Source organism: Coregonus lavaretus (assembly GCF_964263955.1).
Source record: "Coregonus lavaretus genome assembly, contig: HAP1_SCAFFOLD_5092, whole genome shotgun sequence".
Taxonomy (NCBI): Eukaryota; Metazoa; Chordata; class Actinopteri; order Salmoniformes; family Salmonidae; genus Coregonus; species Coregonus lavaretus.
In genome coordinates, this window is record NW_028160727.1 from 1 (window position 1) to 19,230 (window position 19,230).

General features: G+C 42.5%; 1 protein-coding gene across 1 annotated transcript; it reads left to right on the plus strand.

Annotated features, from left to right (window-relative positions):
* Positions 1 to 539: 539 nt before the first annotated feature.
* On the plus strand, positions 540 to 10,116 carry LOC311121505 (uncharacterized protein). Its single transcript, XM_084195987.1, has 3 exons — positions 540 to 1,269; positions 5,981 to 6,168; positions 8,614 to 10,116. The coding sequence occupies exons 1-3, from the start codon at positions 700 to 702 to the stop codon at positions 8,831 to 8,833; spliced, it is 978 nt and encodes a 325-aa protein (XP_084052113.1). The 5' UTR covers positions 540 to 699; the 3' UTR covers positions 8,834 to 10,116.
* The last annotated feature ends 9,114 nt before the right edge of the window (positions 10,117 to 19,230 follow it).

Here is a 19,230-nt window from a genome sequence, read left to right on the forward strand (position 1 = left end):
GTCGTTACCCTTTAACTAACTGAGCTACCCCCTTTAGGTTATTCAATATCTAACTTTCTTCAGTCCAAGACGAGGCAGGGCTATCATTAGTATGACTGGCTGGAGCTTCATATTACACCTGTTTAGCATGGGGAAATACATTACATCCTCCATGTTAGACACGCACTGTTATACTGTGCTAAACAGGGAGAGAGGCGAGGGGCTGGTTAAATGCAGTGGCAAATATAGCATTTGTTGTTTATTGGTCACATATTGGTTTAAAATGACAGTTTATAAATGGTCTATTCACTGCTTCCAAACATAGTTAAATATGCATAATGCTGGTAAATACATAGCCGTAATGTAGCCTACATTACGTTTTGATCTAGCCTACACATAATATTAGGCTCCATTTCACTATTGCAAAGATCAGTGCGCTACTACATAGGACATAACATAGGTTACGTGTATTGTTGTAACTTGAAGGTTTTTTCTCCTTACATACGGGCTCGTTATTGGTGGAGCAGTGTCTGTCCCCATTGGCTGTCACACTAATCAGCAGCGGGACATGAGGACAGCGTGTTGATAGCTCAGACATTAAAAGCAGGTTGATAGCTATTCTTATAAACCTTTATTTGCATCATCGTCTAATCTTAATTGCTGTTTTAATTAATCCGCTTTATAGACCGGGCTTTGTGTGTAGTTTTTGCGACGGGAACCATGTTTTTGTGTCGTGGAGCGAGGCTGTCGGCGACGGCTTTGGAGCTGAGTTTAAACTCCACGACACGGGCAGCGTTGCAAGCAGCGGCGCAACTTAAAACAAACAGACCAGCTGACATTACCTGGCCATTGCGTAACAACAGCAATACATTCAATTGCTCCCGAGGGTTTTGTGGATATATCGGTGATGGTGGTTGGGATGATTCTGCACTTTCGCCTGATGTAAAGAGGGAGAAGGACATGTTTTCCGTTAAAAACTGGGACTCTGTTCGTTTCATAATCACGCATCGGGAACAATTACCTCGAGGAACCCTGTTCGCTTTGAATTTCTCCAACAAAACGATTTTCAGCCCTACATATTGTAACACTAGCTTACTGCTTTATCGGAGGAATGGAGGCCAAAACAGACAGAAACTACATGTAGATGGACTTGAAGCTGTTTTGTTTACGTCTGGCGCGAAGGTCTGCAAGCATCGCTTCTATCCCACATCGACTGTGCAAATGAGGGATCTATCCTCTGTTGCTGCCGCACCAAAACGCCTGGAAGACTCGGCCGCAGATCTCAAAGAGGTAAATTAAACTTTGAATGGTATTTGTTTAACCTCCGTGACACCGAATTGAACCATGTTTGACCAGCAATCAAGCCCCACTTAGTTATACCAAACAATTCGACCATGAACCCGCGCAGGGTTTCGTGTCGAGTCAACTGTTGCTGGTTCTCTGCCTGTTGTTTTTATAAATGACACAGCAATTACATTTCTAAAACGATTGAAATACTAGTTTGCTACAAGTAACTGGCCTACTCCACATTTATAAAGGCAGTCAGGTACATTGCAGCTACGTTATGCAAGTAACATGACGCGCAGACACTGAGCTCTGCTCTGTTCACGTGATGTCGGCCTAACATCTTAATCAGAATGGACAGAATAGGGCTAATGCTGTCCGAATGGGGTTGTAACTGATAGCTTGTTATAGGTAGCTTTGTGTACAAAAGGCTATAAGCAATTATTGGATACATCTATCAGGAAGCTTAAAACTACTCTGGATGTTGTATAACTTGTTATGAATCTTCATTTCACAGTACTGCAATGTCCTACTTCTATTCAGTTGTCCAATGTTCGCCATATATAGGTTGTGTTCGTAAATTCAGTCTGGAGTGCCAGAGTGTGCTCTGGGCGTTCGTAAATTCAGAGTGCTGTCGGATTGTCCATTCGTAAATTCTGAGCATTTCGCTCTCGGAGCGTTCAGAACGCACACTGGACGCTCAGGCCGAGGAGTTGCGTTGTGACCTCAACCGCAGTCAAGCACTCAAGCTAACTGGCTAAAGTTAGCTAGCTTGCTAGCTATTTCTAGACACAAATGAGTGAACACCTCACTCTGACCATTTTACTCGCCCTAGCAGAGCTGTTTAGGCTATTTTCATGTTACACAGATCGTTGGTGACTGTAACTGTGCTGCTGGCAACAATTTAATTACGCTTTTTTGCCGACGTTTACTGACACCCGCCATATTCAACGGGTGTTGAGCGTTCGTAAATTCATCAGTTATTCTGCGCTCTCTGGGACACTCTGACGAGAGTGCTCTGAAATCGGAGTAGATAGCCAGAGCGAATTTACGAACGCATCCATTGGCTACGGCAGTTTCTAAAACCGTTCTATCCATGACATGGCAATACATGCCTTTTCCCTCTGACTCAGTCAAGCACACATCCCTATATTGTTATTTATTTTGCACATTTGTACCCCAGTATCTCTATTTGCACATAATCTCTTGCACATCTATCATTCCAGTGTTAATACTAATTGTAATTATTTTGCACTATAGCCTATTTATTGCCTTACCTCCATAACTTGCTACATTTGCACACACTGTATATATATTTATTTCTGTTGTATTTTTGACTTTGTTTTGTTTTACCCCATATGTAACTCTGTTGTTTTTATCGCACTGCTATGCTTTATCTTGGCCAGGTCGCAGTTGTAAATGAGAACTTGTTCTCAACTGGTTTACCTGGTTAAATAAAGGTGAAATAACAAAATAAATAAAACATCTGTAATAATTTATGAGGATGGGACGCACTCTTGGGAAAAATCGAGGATATTCTTATTTTAATCAAAAATCATATCGGGAATCAAAATGGTCAAACTATCACATTGTAAACAAGAAAATAATACATTTCCCTGTTCTGAAAACAATAGGAACATTGTGACAAGTTCCTGACTCATCATTATAAAGGAAAAGCTGTCTTTGTGGACAGATTGAAATAAACACTCTGTTCTGTTAATGACTGCTGTGAGATCCATGGTGAAGACTTGTTCTTTGGCCGGAAGACCCTGCAATGTATAGGCCTAATTTGCATGATTTCTAACACATCTATAACACTGCAACATTCTGCTGTAAGTTCATGACATAAGAGGGCTAGGCTAATGCTGTTATTTTTTTTTTAACCTCTGCCCTCTGATTCCAAGTAGCAGATGTGCTAGTGAGGGTGGCGGGCTGGGGCGGTGCTGTGTGTTTGTCTGCCGTCTGCAGCCTCTCAAAGGCTGTTATCACACACAGAGCCCCTCTGTTCTCGTCTCCTCCCTGGTACAACTCCCCATAGCCAGCCACTCACATGACCTTCCTACTGCTGCTCCCTGCCTGCTCTGCTCGGTTCCTCTCTGGCTTGGCAAGCAGTCCTCTCTCGCTCTCTGGCCTTTGTCTATTGTTGGAGAAGCTTGTGGTGCATCACTGCACTAGCCTAGCCTCACCCCGTGTTTGGGTCAAAATAGAAAAACAACAGAGGAGTAGGGAAAGGGAGAGAGCCATATGGCTATATTTTAGGGCTCAGTTGAAAAATGCTTAGAGGACATTTTAGCAGGGCGATTCGGATGACGGATTGTAAAAAATATTTCTGAAATTATAGTGCGGGTGAAGCGGGCTGTGCCTAGTTATTTCCTGCTCTTGCTGTGGCAGCCGCTTCTAGATTCCTATTGGTCATTATAACATTACATCACCAATCATCTGTTGGTGTCCATTGCAGTATGCCTACTCCAGAGTCATCTATTACAATGATGTGTGTTTACTGGAGCCTAAAGAGCAGCTAGTCCATGTACTACTCCCCATACATGCTGCCCTGCGTGGTGAGACGCTTTGGCAATACGTACAGTGCGTTCGGAAAGTATTCAGACCCCTTTACTTTTTCCACATTTTGTTACGTTACAGCCTTATTCTAAAATTGATTAAATTGTTTTTTTCCCCCTCATCAATCTACACACAATACCCCATAATGACAAAGGAAAATCAGGTTTTTAGAATAAAACCTCATATCACATTTACATAAGTATTCAGACCTTTTACTCAGTACTTTTGTTGAAGCACCTTTGGCAGCGATTACAGCCACGGGTCTTCTTGGGCATGACGCTACAAGCTTGGCACACATGTATTTGGGGAGTTTCTCCCATTCTTCTTTGCAGATCCTCTCAAGCTCTGTCAGGTTGGATGGGGAGCGTCCCTGCACAGCTATTTTCAGGTCTCTCCAGAGATGTTCGATCGGGTTCAAGTCCGGACTCTGGCTGGGCCCCTCAAGTATATTCAGAGACTTGTCCTGAAGCCGCTTCTGCATTCCCTTGGCTGTGTGCTTAGGGTCGTTGTCCTGTTGGAATGTGTACATTCGCCCCAGACTGAGGTCCTGAGCGCTCTGGAGGGTCTCTGTATTTTCCTCGATCCTGACAAGTCTCCCAGTCCCTGCCGCTGAAAAACATCCCCACAGCATGATGCTGCCACCATGCTTCACCGTAGGGATGGTGCCAGGTTTCCTCCAGATGTGACGCTTGGCATTCAGGCCAAAGAGTTCGATCTTGGTTTCATCAGACCAGATAATCTTGTTTCTTATGGTCTGAGTCCTTTAGGTGCCTTTTGGCAAACTCCAAGTGGGCTGTCATGTGCCTTTAACTGAGGAGTGGCTTCCGTCTGGCCACTCTACCATAAAGGCCTGATTGGTGGAGTGCTGCAGAGATGAGAGAACCTTCCAGAAGGACAACCATCTCAACGAAGTGCCTTGGTCATGGAGGTGACCAAGAACCTGATGGTCACTCTGACAGAGCTCCAGAGTTATTCTGTGGAGATGGGAGAACCTTCCAGAAGGACAACCATCTCTCCAGCACTCCACCAATCAGGCCTTTATGGTAGAGTGGCCAGACGGAAGCCACTCCTCAGTAAAAGGCACATGACAGCCTGCTTGGAGTTTGCTAAAAGGCACTTAAAGACTCTCATACCATGAGAAACAGAAAGATTGAACTCTTTGGCCTGAATGCTAAGCGTCGCGTCTGGAGGAAACCTGGCACCATCCCTACGGTGAAGCATGGTGGTGGCAGCATCATGCTGTGGTTTTCAGCGGCAGGGACTGGGAGACAAGTCAGGATCGAGGGAAAGATGAATGGAGCAAAGTACAGGGAACTCCTTGATGAAAACCTGCTCAGAACCTCAGACTGGGGCGAAGGTTCACCTTCCAACAGGACAATGACCCTAAGCACACAGCCAAGACAACGCAGGAGCGGCTTCGGGACAAGTCTCTGAATATCCTTGAATGGCCCAGCTAGAGCCCGGAATTGAACCCGATCAAACATCTCTGGAGAGACCTGAAAAAACCTGTGCAGCGACGCTCCCCATCCAACCTGACAGAGCTTGAGAGGATCTGCAGAGAAGAATGGGAGAAACTCCCTAAATACAGGTGTGCCAAGCTTGTAGCGTCATACCCAAGAAGACTCGAGGCTGTAATCGCTAGCCAAAGGTGCTTCAACAAAATACTGAAGAAAGTGTCTGAATACTTATGTAAATGTGATATTACAGTTTCTTATAATAAATGTGTGAAAGATTATACAAACCAGTTTTTGCTTTGTCATTATGGGGTATTGTGTGTAAATTGATGAGGAGAAAAAAAGAATTTAATCAATGTTAGAATAAGGCTGTAACGTAATAAAATGTGGAAAAAGTCAAGGGGTCTGAATACTTTCTGAATGAACTGTACATCTGATGTTACCTTTTATTTTCTGACTCATCGGCTGAGGCTCACACTTCATAGTCCGTTTTCAAAAATGTTATTGAGTCTCAACTAATACAAAGACAGTTTTCTATTTTACATACATTCTATTACTATTATTTTATTTGACTATTTTATATGTGGAGCCAGTGTTGACATTCCTTGTCCAGGGCTCACTTTAAAAATAGTCAATCTCAATGTGACGTCCCTGAGTTTAATTAAAGGATAAATAAAAAATCTCTCTCTCTCTGACCCAACCAGGACCAGACTCCAAAGGAAGCCTCAGCCAAGGGCCCTGAGGAGCCCAAGGTACCGGAGCCTGAAGAGGACAAACCTAGCAAGACCCAGCAGCTGAAGAAGGTGTTTAAGGAGTACGGAGCAGTTGGAGTCTCCTTCCACATATGCATCTCCCTCATGTCTCTGGGAATGTTCTACCTCGCTGTGTCCAGGTACTGTATGAAGCAAGGCTTCAACATTGTTTGTCACATGTAAAAACTTTCCATTTGTCTACGCAGTCGACACGGCTCTGTTGATCCAAGCTGTTTGAGGCCTTACTTTGATTTTGTGAACTTCTGTAGCACTTTAAGCACACTGCATTGTCATTGTCAAGGCCTTCTACTGATGGTGGAATGACTATAGGAGAAGGCCTTCTACTGATGGTGGAATGACTATAGGAGAAGGTCTTCTACTGATGGTGGAATGACTATAGGAGAAGGTCTTCTACTGATGGTGGAATGACTATAGGAGAAGGTCTTCTACTGATGGTGGAATGACTATAGGAGAAGGTCTTCTACTGATGGTGGAATGACTATAGGAGAAGGTCTTCTACTGATGGTGGAATGACTATAGGAGAAGGTATTCTACTGATGGTGGAATGACTATAGGAGAAGGTCTTCTACTGATGGTGGAATGACTATAGGAGAAGGTCTTCTACTGATGGTGGAATGACTATAGGAGAAGGTCTTCTACTGATGGTGGAATGACTATAGGAGAAGGCCTTCTACTGATGGTGGAATGACTATAGGAGAAGGCCTTCTACTGATGGTGGAATGACTATAGGAGAAGGCCTTCTACTGATGGTGGAATGACTATAGGAGAAGGTCTTCTACTGATGGTGGAATGACTATAGGAGAAGGTCTTCTACTGATGGTGGAATGACTATAGGAGAAGGTCTTCTACTGATGGTGGAATGACTATAGGAGAAGGTCTTCTACTGATGGTGGAATGACTATAGGAGAAGGTCTTCTACTGATGGTGGAATGACTATAGGAGAAGGTCTTTTACTGATGGTGGAATGACTATAGGAGAAGGTCTTCTACTGATGGTGGAATGACTATAGGAGAAGGTCTTCTACTGATGGTGGAATGACTATAGGAGAAGGCCTTCTACTGATGGTGGAATGACTATAGGAGAAGGCCTTCTACTGATGGTGGAATGACTATAGGAGAAGGCCTTCTACTGATGGTGGAATGACTATAGGAGAAGGTCTTCTACTGATGGTGGAATGACTATAGGAGAAGGCCTTCTACTGATGGTGGAATGACTATAGGAGAAGGTCTTCTACTGATGGTGGAATGACTATAGGAGAAGGCCTTCTACTGATGGTGGAATGACTATAGGAGAAGGCCTTCTACTGATGGTGGAATGACTATAGGAGAAGGCCTTCTACTGATGGTGGAATGACTATAGGAGAAGGTCTTCTACTGATGGTGGAATGACTATAGGAGAAGGCCTTCTACTGATGGTGGAATGACTATAGTAGAAGGCCTTCTACTGATGGTGGAATGACTATAGGAGAAGGCCTTCTACTGATGGTGGAATGACTATAGGAGAAGGCCTTCTACTGATGGTGGAATGACTATAGGAGAAGGCCTTCTACTGATGGTGGAATGACTATAGGAGAAGGCATTCTACTGATGGTGGAATGACTATAGGAGAAGGCCTTCTACTGATGGTGGAATGACTATAGGAGAAGGCCTTCTACTGATGGTGGAATGACTATAGGAGAAGGCCTTCTACTGATGGTGGAATGACTATAGGAGAAGGTCTTCTACTGATGGTGGAATGACTATAGGAGAAGGCCTTCTACTGATGGTGGAATGACTATAGGAGAAGGCCTTCTACTGATGGTGGAATGACTATAGGAGAAGGCCTTCTACTGATGGTGGAATGACTATAGGAGAAGGTCTTCTACTGATGGTGGAATGTAGGAAAAATACATTGTTAGTTAGACTGTGTCTGCTGTGGGCCCATGGCCCGGTTATGTGACTGTCTGTAGCTGTGGGCCCATGGCCCGGTTATGTGAGCCCCACCTCTGACTGACTTCCTGCTGGCTCTCTACTGGCTCTGTGCCAGCCCAGTAGGCTGCATAACAGAGGGACTGAGCCCAGATTATCAAACAGCTCCCAGACTTCCTCTGATGGCAGTAATGGCCCTTGGACTCGACACCCTCCTGGCCCGCATGGCGCTCCCAGTTCACTATCAACCCAGATAATCAGTGTGGGAGAGACATGGGGCATTCTGAAACGGCACCCTATAGTGCTGTGTTAGTACATTGCAGTGCACAATGTAGGGAATAGGAAGCCATTTCAGATGTCGCCGTGTTAAATGGAAGTGTATAGTGGCATTCTAATGGGCTGAACAAATAGTTTTTCTGCATGTTTTTATTTAATGAAAGTTAATGATAAAATCATCTTTGTAAAAGTGTCTTCAGCATGGTACATGTGATTTTAATTGATGTCCAACATTTCTTCTTTACAATTTGTCATTTCTGAAATTATTGAACACTAACCATGAAACACTATCTCAGTGGTAAGATTATATGGTTCCTTCTAGTGGACAAATGTGTTATATTTCTCTCCAATAACCCCTGTGTGTGTCATTCCTCTCCACAGTGGGATTGACATGGCTGCCATCCTGTACAAGATAGGTTTCAGTGAATCTCTGCTTCAGTCCAAGTTGGCGGCGGGGACCAGTACGTTTGTCTTGGCGTACGCCGTCCACAAGCTCTTTGCTCCTCTCCGTATCAGCATCACTCTGGTGTCGGTGCCTCTCCTCGTACGGTACCTCAGAAAGACTGGCCTCTTCAAGACCCCCAACTCACCCACACCCTGATTGGCAGAGACCACCACCTCACCCACACCCTGATTGGCAGAGACCACCACCTCACCCACACCCTGATTGGCAGAGACCACCACCTCTATAACTTCCATAACTTTACAAATATTACCTGTTTTTTCAGAAATTGCTCCCAAACAGGGACTTTCTGTGATGTTTTTTGGAATTTTGAAACTCCTTGATAACCACGAGGCTAACTTTTAACCCACCTGTGAATATGCATAACCATTTGCCTTTATAAATGAAAGTTCAGTAGTTATTCCTCAAGATGTCTGTTTCAAGACTGCAGTTGCCGTTGTGTTTTCAGGTGAAGTATTGTTTTACCTTAGCTTCTGCTTAACAGAAGCCATGGTCCATGGTGATTTGTTGACCCGTAAGTTCATGAAGAAATGTGCCATGTCTTTCTTTTAATTATTGGAAGAAAATATGAAAGAAAAAAATATGAATGCACTGTTCCAGGGCAAAAGGGGGGGAGCAACTCAATATTAGGAAGGTGTCCTTTTAATGTTTTGTACACTCAGTGTATATGCATTCTAAAAAAAGACAACCAAGGGCGATCTGTCCCAGGTCTATTGATTTACAATCATATTAAACCAGTTGTTACTGGACAAATACATCAGGGATGGTGGCTAAACCCTTCCTTATTTAACAGAAGTTCAGAATGTTCGAAAGAATGTTCTTTAGGAATAGGAGTGTGCTTGTTGGTCGGTCAGTCAGCAACTCTTTGTGCTGTGAAGGTTCTCTACAGGGGGATGATGTAGCTGCTCAATCACCTCTACTGGCTGTTGGGTGAGTAGCCATGTTCTCTTCTGTTCCCAGTGCTAGGTGAATGAATCGGCAGAAATATTCAGGTGCCCTTCTGTTAAATCTCTCCCATGTCATTTTGCCTGGAACCAAAAACTGCTCTTTTTCACCATGGTTTTACTTCAGGTGGTGAAAAAGGAGCACAACAGTTTGGATTCCAGGCTACCTTTTTAATAATTAGCCAAGCAATCATCATTTTTGTCCAATGTAAGTTATTTTATAGCCTGATTCCTGCTCTGTTAGTGCTGCAACTCCTATGGTCATTGTTGTGTTTGGTATGAGAATACGATAAGAGTTGGCAAGACAGTACAAACAGATCTGGGACCAGGCTAAGTTCTCTATGATAAGCTCTGTATTTAGTAAGGACATACCGAGATGTTAGTATATCCTTCCATACTATGATTATGATACTTGTGTAAAATATATTTTTTGGATTGGAGTTTTATTTAATGATTAAAAGGGACTGTTATCCTTCCTCTGTCTGTGTACTTGTTGTTTCACCATAAAACATTTACACTGAGTGTACAAAACATTGACACCTGCAACCCTGCTGGGTTTTTCACGCTCAACAGTTTCCTGTGTGTATCAAGAATGGTCCACCACCCAAAGGACATCCAGCCAACTTGACACAACTGTGGGAAGCATTGTAGTCAACATGGGCCAGCATCCCTGTGGAACGTTTTTGACACCTTGTAGAGTCCATGCCCTGACGAATTGAGGCTGTTCTGAGGGCAAAAGGGGGGGTGCAACTCAATAATAATAATAATAATAATAGTATACCATTTAGCAGACGCTTTTATCCAAAGCGACTTAGTCATGTGTGCATACATTTTTACGTATGGGTGGTCCCGGGGATCGAACCCACTACCCTGGCGTTACAAGCGCCATGCTCTACCAATTGAGCTACAGGTGTTTTGTACAATCAGTGTATATGAGAACTATAATCTTGTCAAGTGTACACTGTATCAACATTCTATTTGGTTGCTCTTAAAGGCACCAACGCATGCACAGTCAAATACCCCCAACAGCCACACAGTGGAGCTCCTGAACTACGAATCCTTCTGTTTTCATCCTTTTATGGATGAGATGATACTATTAAAAGGGAAAGGAAGAGCTTCACTGTCTCTGCAACGGTATTGCTTAAAACCTCATTCACTTTACAAAGACTGTTCAAATAGCCCCCAGAACCGCAGTGTGTTTAAGAATTTGTAAAATTGATGCAAATTTTTGCAGGCTCAACCCTAAAACATTTTGTTTTAGCCCCTGTTCTACCAGGTCAGATCTACAATAGCTACTCTCTCTTGCTGCCCATGAAGATTTGAATAGTTCAGGGAAACGTGCAACCCTTTCCTACTCTGCATCCCTGGAGCTCCTCTGTCTGTTGTACAGGCCTGTCTCGGACCAAACTAGATCAGGGGTTTTCTTTTTCAGTCTGAATACACTATACATTATTTAGCTATCTGAGATAATAATTAAAAAGCTCTGTACAGTTACAGTCGTGAAATGCCAATCACTATCTCAGGTAAATGTATGGGTTTTTCCAGCAGCTTGAACACACACACAAGCACACAGGCAGGGAGGTACAGACACCCACACACATACTCCAGGCTCGTTATCGGGGCTGAGGAGGACTCTTAGCTGCCATCGCCTCCCCATCCCCTGGATGTCCCCCATGGCTAGGAACTAATTAGTGACAGCTAGGCAGGAAGGAAGGCAGTGCTTCGAACCACACTGGCAGGCTGCTCCAGCTAGTGTATCTCTCTTTCCCCGTTTGCTCCATTCTCGCTCCCTCTCCTCTCTCTCACAGTCTCTCTCTTCTCCCTCTGAGGAGCAGGTCAACTCCTCGGTTACTATAATAATCACCCCTAGCTGGGTCCCAGATGAGACCAGTTGTGATGATGAGCTAAGGACAGACACTTTGGGCATGTTGTTGGCACAGTATGAATGCTGCCTGCCACTCCGCATCCTCTACCTGTCTTACTGAGACCCAGGCTGCGTCCCAAATGGCATCCTGATCAAAGGTAGTGCACTATGTAGGGAATAGGGTGCCATTTGGGATGAAGTCCCCCCTCCAGTGTGACCTACACTGGTAGAGTCTAAATAGAAAGTCAACAATTCAACAAGTCTCTACTTGCAACAGGAGTAGAGCAGGGACTATAATGCACCAACTGAGAGGCCTGCGTTTAGCTACAAGGAGCTGAGTACTCTTCACCGCTGTCTCCCTCTCTCTCTCTCCCATCTGTCTCTCGCTCTCTCTTCCTCTCTCTTTTCTCTTTCTCTCCCTCTCCCCTCCCTCTCCCTCTTTTTCTCTCCCTCTGTCTTTCTCTCTCCCCTCCCTCCCTGTCTCTCTCTCTCTCTCTCTCTCTCTACCTCTCTTTGTCTCTCTTCCTCTCTTTCTCTCAATTCAATTCAATTCAAAGGGCTTTACTGGCATGGGAAACATATGTTTACATTGCCAAAGCAAGTGAAATTCTCTCTCTGAGTTAACTTTAGTAGCTGTACCTGATTGTGGAGTCAACCTGGCTGTGCTGTCAACTGTCTTCTTTCATCTTGATGAGGCTTGGTTGCCATAGAGGCCACAGAATACTGGGGTTGAGACAGTGACAGTTGGAACTCAAAGCTGCATCTTTTATTTATTTTTTAACGGGAGCGTCTGCCAATGTATTTATTTTTCATTCATAGCATTCCCACCTCACATTCCTCTGGGTTTTTACTCAACAGGTTGAGTGTGGCAATTATAGTAGAGGAAGGAAGGTAGGAGACAGTGTTCCAGGTCTGACAGTGGTAGAAATAGGTAGAGAAAGCAATGGCACAACCTGCTCAGAATGTTTGACAGTTGGTGGATTGGTGTGTATTTGGACTGTCACTGAGGTGAATCACTAGTAGTTAGCCGTAATGGCTGGCCAGCTACAGTAGGCAGGTAACAATTTGGTAGGGACTCGGTTCCATTTCCACTCCAGTCAATTCAGGAACAAAGTCCACCTAGAACAATTATGTAAATGTTTCCACTTGATTAATGAGTTGAATTAATTCCTGGAATTGACTGACTTGAAATGGCACTGACCCTAACCCTATTAGAACCCACCTTAATCCTGGACACTCAGTCAGTGCAGTGCTCAGCTGTGTTCTGCTCGGTGGAGGGCGCTGGCAGCTCAAACCTTCAGCTTGAAAACCTACTAGGCGACAACTAGGACATCCGTCCCCTTCTCCCACTCCCACTCGACTGACTTATCAGCCACATCAGAACCTTCTCAAACACACTGGAAAGCAAACAGACAGACAATTTCTTTCAATTAGCCCAAGCTGACCAGCCCAATACATTTTAGTTTGTACCTTCAGATGTGTCCGGGGCCAAATGATGACTAATGACTGTTGGGGAACTGCTGAACTGTTCTTCCACTCCCTGCTCTCCTTTCTCTTCTGTTCTTCCACCTCTCTCTCTCTCTCCATTCTTGCTCTGTCCTTATTTCACTCTCCTCTTTCTCACTCATCTCTCTCTCTTTCTCACTCCTCTCTTTCTCACTCCTCTCTCTCTCTTTCTCACTCCTCTCTCTTTCTCCTCTCTTTCTCACTCTTCTCTTTCTCACTCCTCTCTTTCTCACTCTCCTCTCTCTCTTTCTCACTCTCCTTCTCTCGCTCTATAGCCACTGCTGACCATGCAGCACACACAGCCACCACCACATTCATTCATTCACAGCAGCTTGGATTCATTTTCTCCTTGTTTAAGCATTATTTCTGTGTAGTCACTGAGGGGGCTATTCATCACTGCTCACAACAGGCATGAGCAAACGATCATTCAGCCAGCCCTGCCTGGGAAGCATCACCGTCTTGAGTTTTAATACGTCGTCAGGCAGATGCTGTAGGTGCTTCATGGGAAGAGAATGAAAACAAATGGAGGAAGGATGAAGAGAGGAGGGGAAGGTATATACTTTGTGCACCCGAAATGGCGCCCTATTCAATATAATGCACTACTGTTGCCCAAGGCCCATGAGATATAGGGTGCTCTGAAATAGGGTGCCATTTAGGATTACTGCTGGTCAACCCATCATGGCACATTGACTTGAATAGGAATTTCCGTTCTACTAATTCAATTTCTATGGATCTAAATGTATATTACTCTGTGGGTTTTGGGGCTGGACTGAATGTTGGATTTACTGCTGTCATTTCCCATTCATTAACTTCTTACTCCGCTCCATATAGTGATTCCTCTGGTGTAGATATTGACCCGTTTCAGTTTGAATGAGAAGTATATGTTCCACGCCGAGGTCCCCCTGTCTCCAAAGAACATCATATTAATGTCAATAATGTAGATGAATAATGCAGAATGTAGTTGATACGTTACTGTGTCCCAAATAGCACTATGGCTCATAGGGCTCTGGTCAAAAGTAGTGCACTATATAGGGAATAGGGTGCCATTTGGGATACACATTGGGAAAACCATAGGCCATGTAGCTAGTTGATTGAGGAAGAAACACTGTTCCTTTGTCATGGAAATATATATTATTTGCAAGTGTGTGAAGCAGGAAGAAATGGATTTTTGCAAAATTAGAACTCAAAGAGAATTATAGATGGCTAGCTAGACCACTGTGATATGCACTCTACCGCTCATTAAGCTTTATTTCTATTGTTGACGGCTTTAGGACAGAGATTTAAAGGCGTAGTGAATATTATGTTGAGGAAGGAATAGAGGTTAAGAACTGATAGTTGAATTGTAATAAGGCAACTATGTGGAGATGCCACACAACGGTTATGTCAATATTTCTGTGCAGACAAACTCATCGGAAACATCTGTTGTGTCACAAACCCCAAATGCGTTGTTCATCAGTTGTACAGCCTCAGTGTGTCCGGACGGGGTCTTTGGTAACTATGAGGGAGCAAGAGATCCAAAGGCCGCCAGACTCCGTCCAGGCTCCCTATAATAACAGCACAACATGACACATAGACTACACGCATCAGGGAGTACCGGTTATTGAAATATTATTTTGATGTGCATGCTTCGGGGCATGGTGATTAGAGACCTACATTCAGCCCATCGATACGGAGGCAGCGCAGCACAGCGTAACAGCAATGTATTTCTTTTTTAGATCCCCAATCAGATTTGGTTGCAGCTCCCAGCGGGCACTTATACCAGCCACAAAGGAGTGGGCCCTGCCAGGCTGACGAACACAACAATCACTCAGAGAGGGAGAGAGAGGAGAAAAAAAAGAGAGAGGGAAAGAGAGGGGGGTGAGGGATAGAGAGGGGGGTGAGGGATAGAGAGGGGGATAGAGACGGGGAGAGGGATAGAGAGGGGGGGAGAGAGAGAGAGAGAGGGGGGAGGGGGAGAGAGAGGGGGGTGAGGGGGAGAGAGAGGGGGGTGAGGGATGGAGAGGGGGAGAGAGAGAGAGGGGGTGAGGGGGAGAGAGTGGGGTGAGGGATAGAGAGGGGGGTGAGGGGGAGAGAGAGGGGGGTGAGGGGGAGAGAGGGAGAGAGAGAGAGACCCACTTTCTCACTTTCATATTACAGTTACAAAAAAGAGAGCAAGTAATGCTTTGTAATGATTTCATTAAAAGCCCCCGTCACACCTGCAGATAATTCCATTATGATTCTGCTATTAAAATGAAGGATTCATCAAGGAAGCAGACAGAAATACAGCTATTATTTCCTCTAATATTCAGATTTAATGCTTGTGGATATTGGGTTGTTTTGTAGAATGTGTTTTTTCCCCTCTTTGTTTCATGGCATTTTTACAAGGTGTCATCTATGTCTCTAAATCAGTGCTCAGCAAGTATGTAGTCAACAAAACAACAACATTAATCTCAACAAAAAGCGAGGATCCTCCACAGTTGTCTCCATTATTGGATTCCACGTCTCCAACACTGAAACAACACAACATGATAACACCTTACATGATAACACCTTACAGGATAACACCTTACAAGAACACACCTTACTAAATAAACACACCTTACAGGATAACACCTTACATGAACACACCTTACAGGATAACACCTTACAGGAACACACCTTACTAAATAAACACACCTTACAGGATAACACCTTACAGGAACACACCTTACAGTATAACATCTTACTAAATAAACACACCTTACAGGAACACACCGTACTAAATAAACACACCTTACAGGATAACACCTTACTAAATAAACACACCTTACAGGAACACACCTTACTAAATAAACACACCTTACAGGAACACACCTTACTAAATAAACACACCTTACAGTATAACATCTTACTAAATAAACACACCTTACAGGAACACACCTTACTAAATAAACACACCTTACAGGAACACACCTTACTAAATAAACACACCTTACAGGAACACACCTTACTAAATAAACACACCTTACAGTATAACACCTTACTAAATAAACACACCTTACAGGAACACACCTTACTAAATAAACACACCTTACAGGAACACACCTTACTAAATAAACACACCTTACTAAATAAACACACCTTACATGAACACACCTTACTAAATAAACACACCTTACAGGAACACACCTTACTAAATAAACACACCTTACAGGAACACACCTTACTAAATAAACACACCTTACAGGAACATACCTTACTAAGTAAACACACCTTACAGGATAACATCTTACTAAGTAAACACACCTTACAGGAACACACCTTACTAAGTAAACACACCTTACAGGATAACATCTTACTAAATAAACACACCTTACAGGAACACACCTTACTAAATAAACACACCTTACAGGAACACACCTTACTAAGTAAACACACCTTACAGGATAACACCTTACTAAATAAACACACCTTACAGGAACACACCTTACTAAATAAACACACCTTACAGGAACACACCTTACTAAGTAAACACACCTTACAGTATAACACCTTACTAAATAAACACACCTTACAGGAACATACCTTACTAAATAAACACACCTTACAGGAACACACCTTACTAAATAAACACACCTTACTAAATAAACACACCTTACAGGAACACACCTTACTAAATAAACACACCTTACAGGAACACACCTTACTAAATAAACACACCTTACAGGAACACACCTTACTAAATAAACACACCTTACAGGAACACACCTTACTAAATAAACACACCTTACAGTATAACACCTTACTAAATAAACACACCTTACAGGAACACACCTTACTAAGTAAACACACCTTACAGGATAACATCTTACTAAATAAACACACCTTACAGGAACACACCTTACTAAGTAAACACACCTTACATGAACACACCTTACTAAATAAACACACCTTACAGGAACACACCTTACTAAGTAAACACACCTTACAGGATAACACCTTACTAAATAAACACACCTTACAGGATAACATCTTACTAAGTAAACACACCTTACAGGAACACACCTTACTAAGTAAACACACCTTACAGGATAACATCTTACTAAATAAACACACCTTACAGGAACACACCTTACTAAATAAACACACCTTACAGGATAACACCTTACTAAATAAACACACCTTACAGTATAACGCCTTACTAAATACACACACCTTACAGGAACACACCTTACTAAATAAACACACCTTACAGGAACACACCTTACTAAATAAACACACCTTACAGTATAACACCTTACTAAATAAACACACCTTACAGGAACACACCTTACTAAATAAACACACCTTACAGGAACACACCTTACTAAATAAACACACCTTACAGTATAACACCTTACTAAATAAACACACCTTACAGGAACACACCTTACTAAATAAACACACCTTACAGGAACACACCTTACTAAATAAACACACCTTACAGGAACACACCTTACTAAATAAACACACCTTACAGGAACACACCTTACTAAATAAACACACCTTACAGTATAACACCTTACTAAATAAACACACCTTACAGGATAACACCTTACTAAATAAACACACCTTACAGGAACACACCTTACTAAGTAAACACACCTTACAGGAACACACCTTACTAAGTAAACACACCTTACATGAACACACCTTACTAAATAAACACACCTTACAGGAACACACCTTACTAAGTAAACACACCTTACAGGATAACACCTTACTAAATAAACACACCTTACAGGATAACATCTTACTAAGTAAACACACCTTACAGTATAACACCTTACTAAATAAACACACCTTACAGGATAACACCTTACAAGAACACACCTTACTAAATAAACACACCTTACAGGATAACATCTTACTAAATAAACACACCTTACAGGATAACACCTTACTAAATACACACACCTTACAGAATAACACCTTACTAAATAAACACACCTTACAGGAACACACCTTACTAAATAAACACACCTTACAGGAACACACCTTACTAAGTAAACACACCTTACAGGATAACACCTTACTAAATAAACACACCTTACAGGAACACACCTTACTAAATAAACACACCTTACAGGAACACACCTTACTAAGTAAACACACCTTACAGTATAACACCTTACTAAATAAACACACCTTACAGGAACATACCTTACTAAATAAACACACCTTACAGGAACACACCTTACTAAATAAACACACCTTACTAAATAAACACACCTTACAGGAACACACCTTACTAAATAAACACACCTTACAGGAACACACCTTACTAAATAAACACACCTTACAGGAACACACCTTACTAAATAAACACACCTTACAGGAACACACCTTACTAAATAAACACACCTTACAGTATAACACCTTACTAAATAAACACACCTTACAGGAACACACCTTACTAAGTAAACACACCTTACAGGATAACATCTTACTAAATAAACACACCTTACAGGAACACACCTTACTAAGTAAACACACCTTACATGAACACACCTTACTAAATAAACACACCTTACAGGAACACACCTTACTAAGTAAACACACCTTACAGGATAACACCTTACTAAATAAACACACCTTACAGGATAACATCTTACTAAGTAAACACACCTTACAGGAACACACCTTACTAAGTAAACACACCTTACAGGATAACATCTTACTAAATAAACACACCTTACAGGAACACACCTTACTAAATAAACACACCTTACAGGATAACACCTTACTAAATAAACACACCTTACAGTATAACGCCTTACTAAATACACACACCTTACAGGAACACACCTTACTAAATAAACACACCTTACAGGAACACACCTTACTAAATAAACACACCTTACAGTATAACACCTTACTAAATAAACACACCTTACAGGAACACACCTTACTAAATAAACACACCTTACAGGAACACACCTTACTAAATAAACACACCTTACAGTATAACACCTTACTAAATAAACACACCTTACAGGAACACACCTTACTAAATAAACACACCTTACAGGAACACACCTTACTAAATAAACACACCTTACAGGAACACACCTTACTAAATAAACACACCTTACAGGAACACACCTTACTAAATAAACACACCTTACAGTATAACACCTTACTAAATAAACACACCTTACAGGATAACACCTTACTAAATAAACACACCTTACAGGAACACACCTTACTAAGTAAACACACCT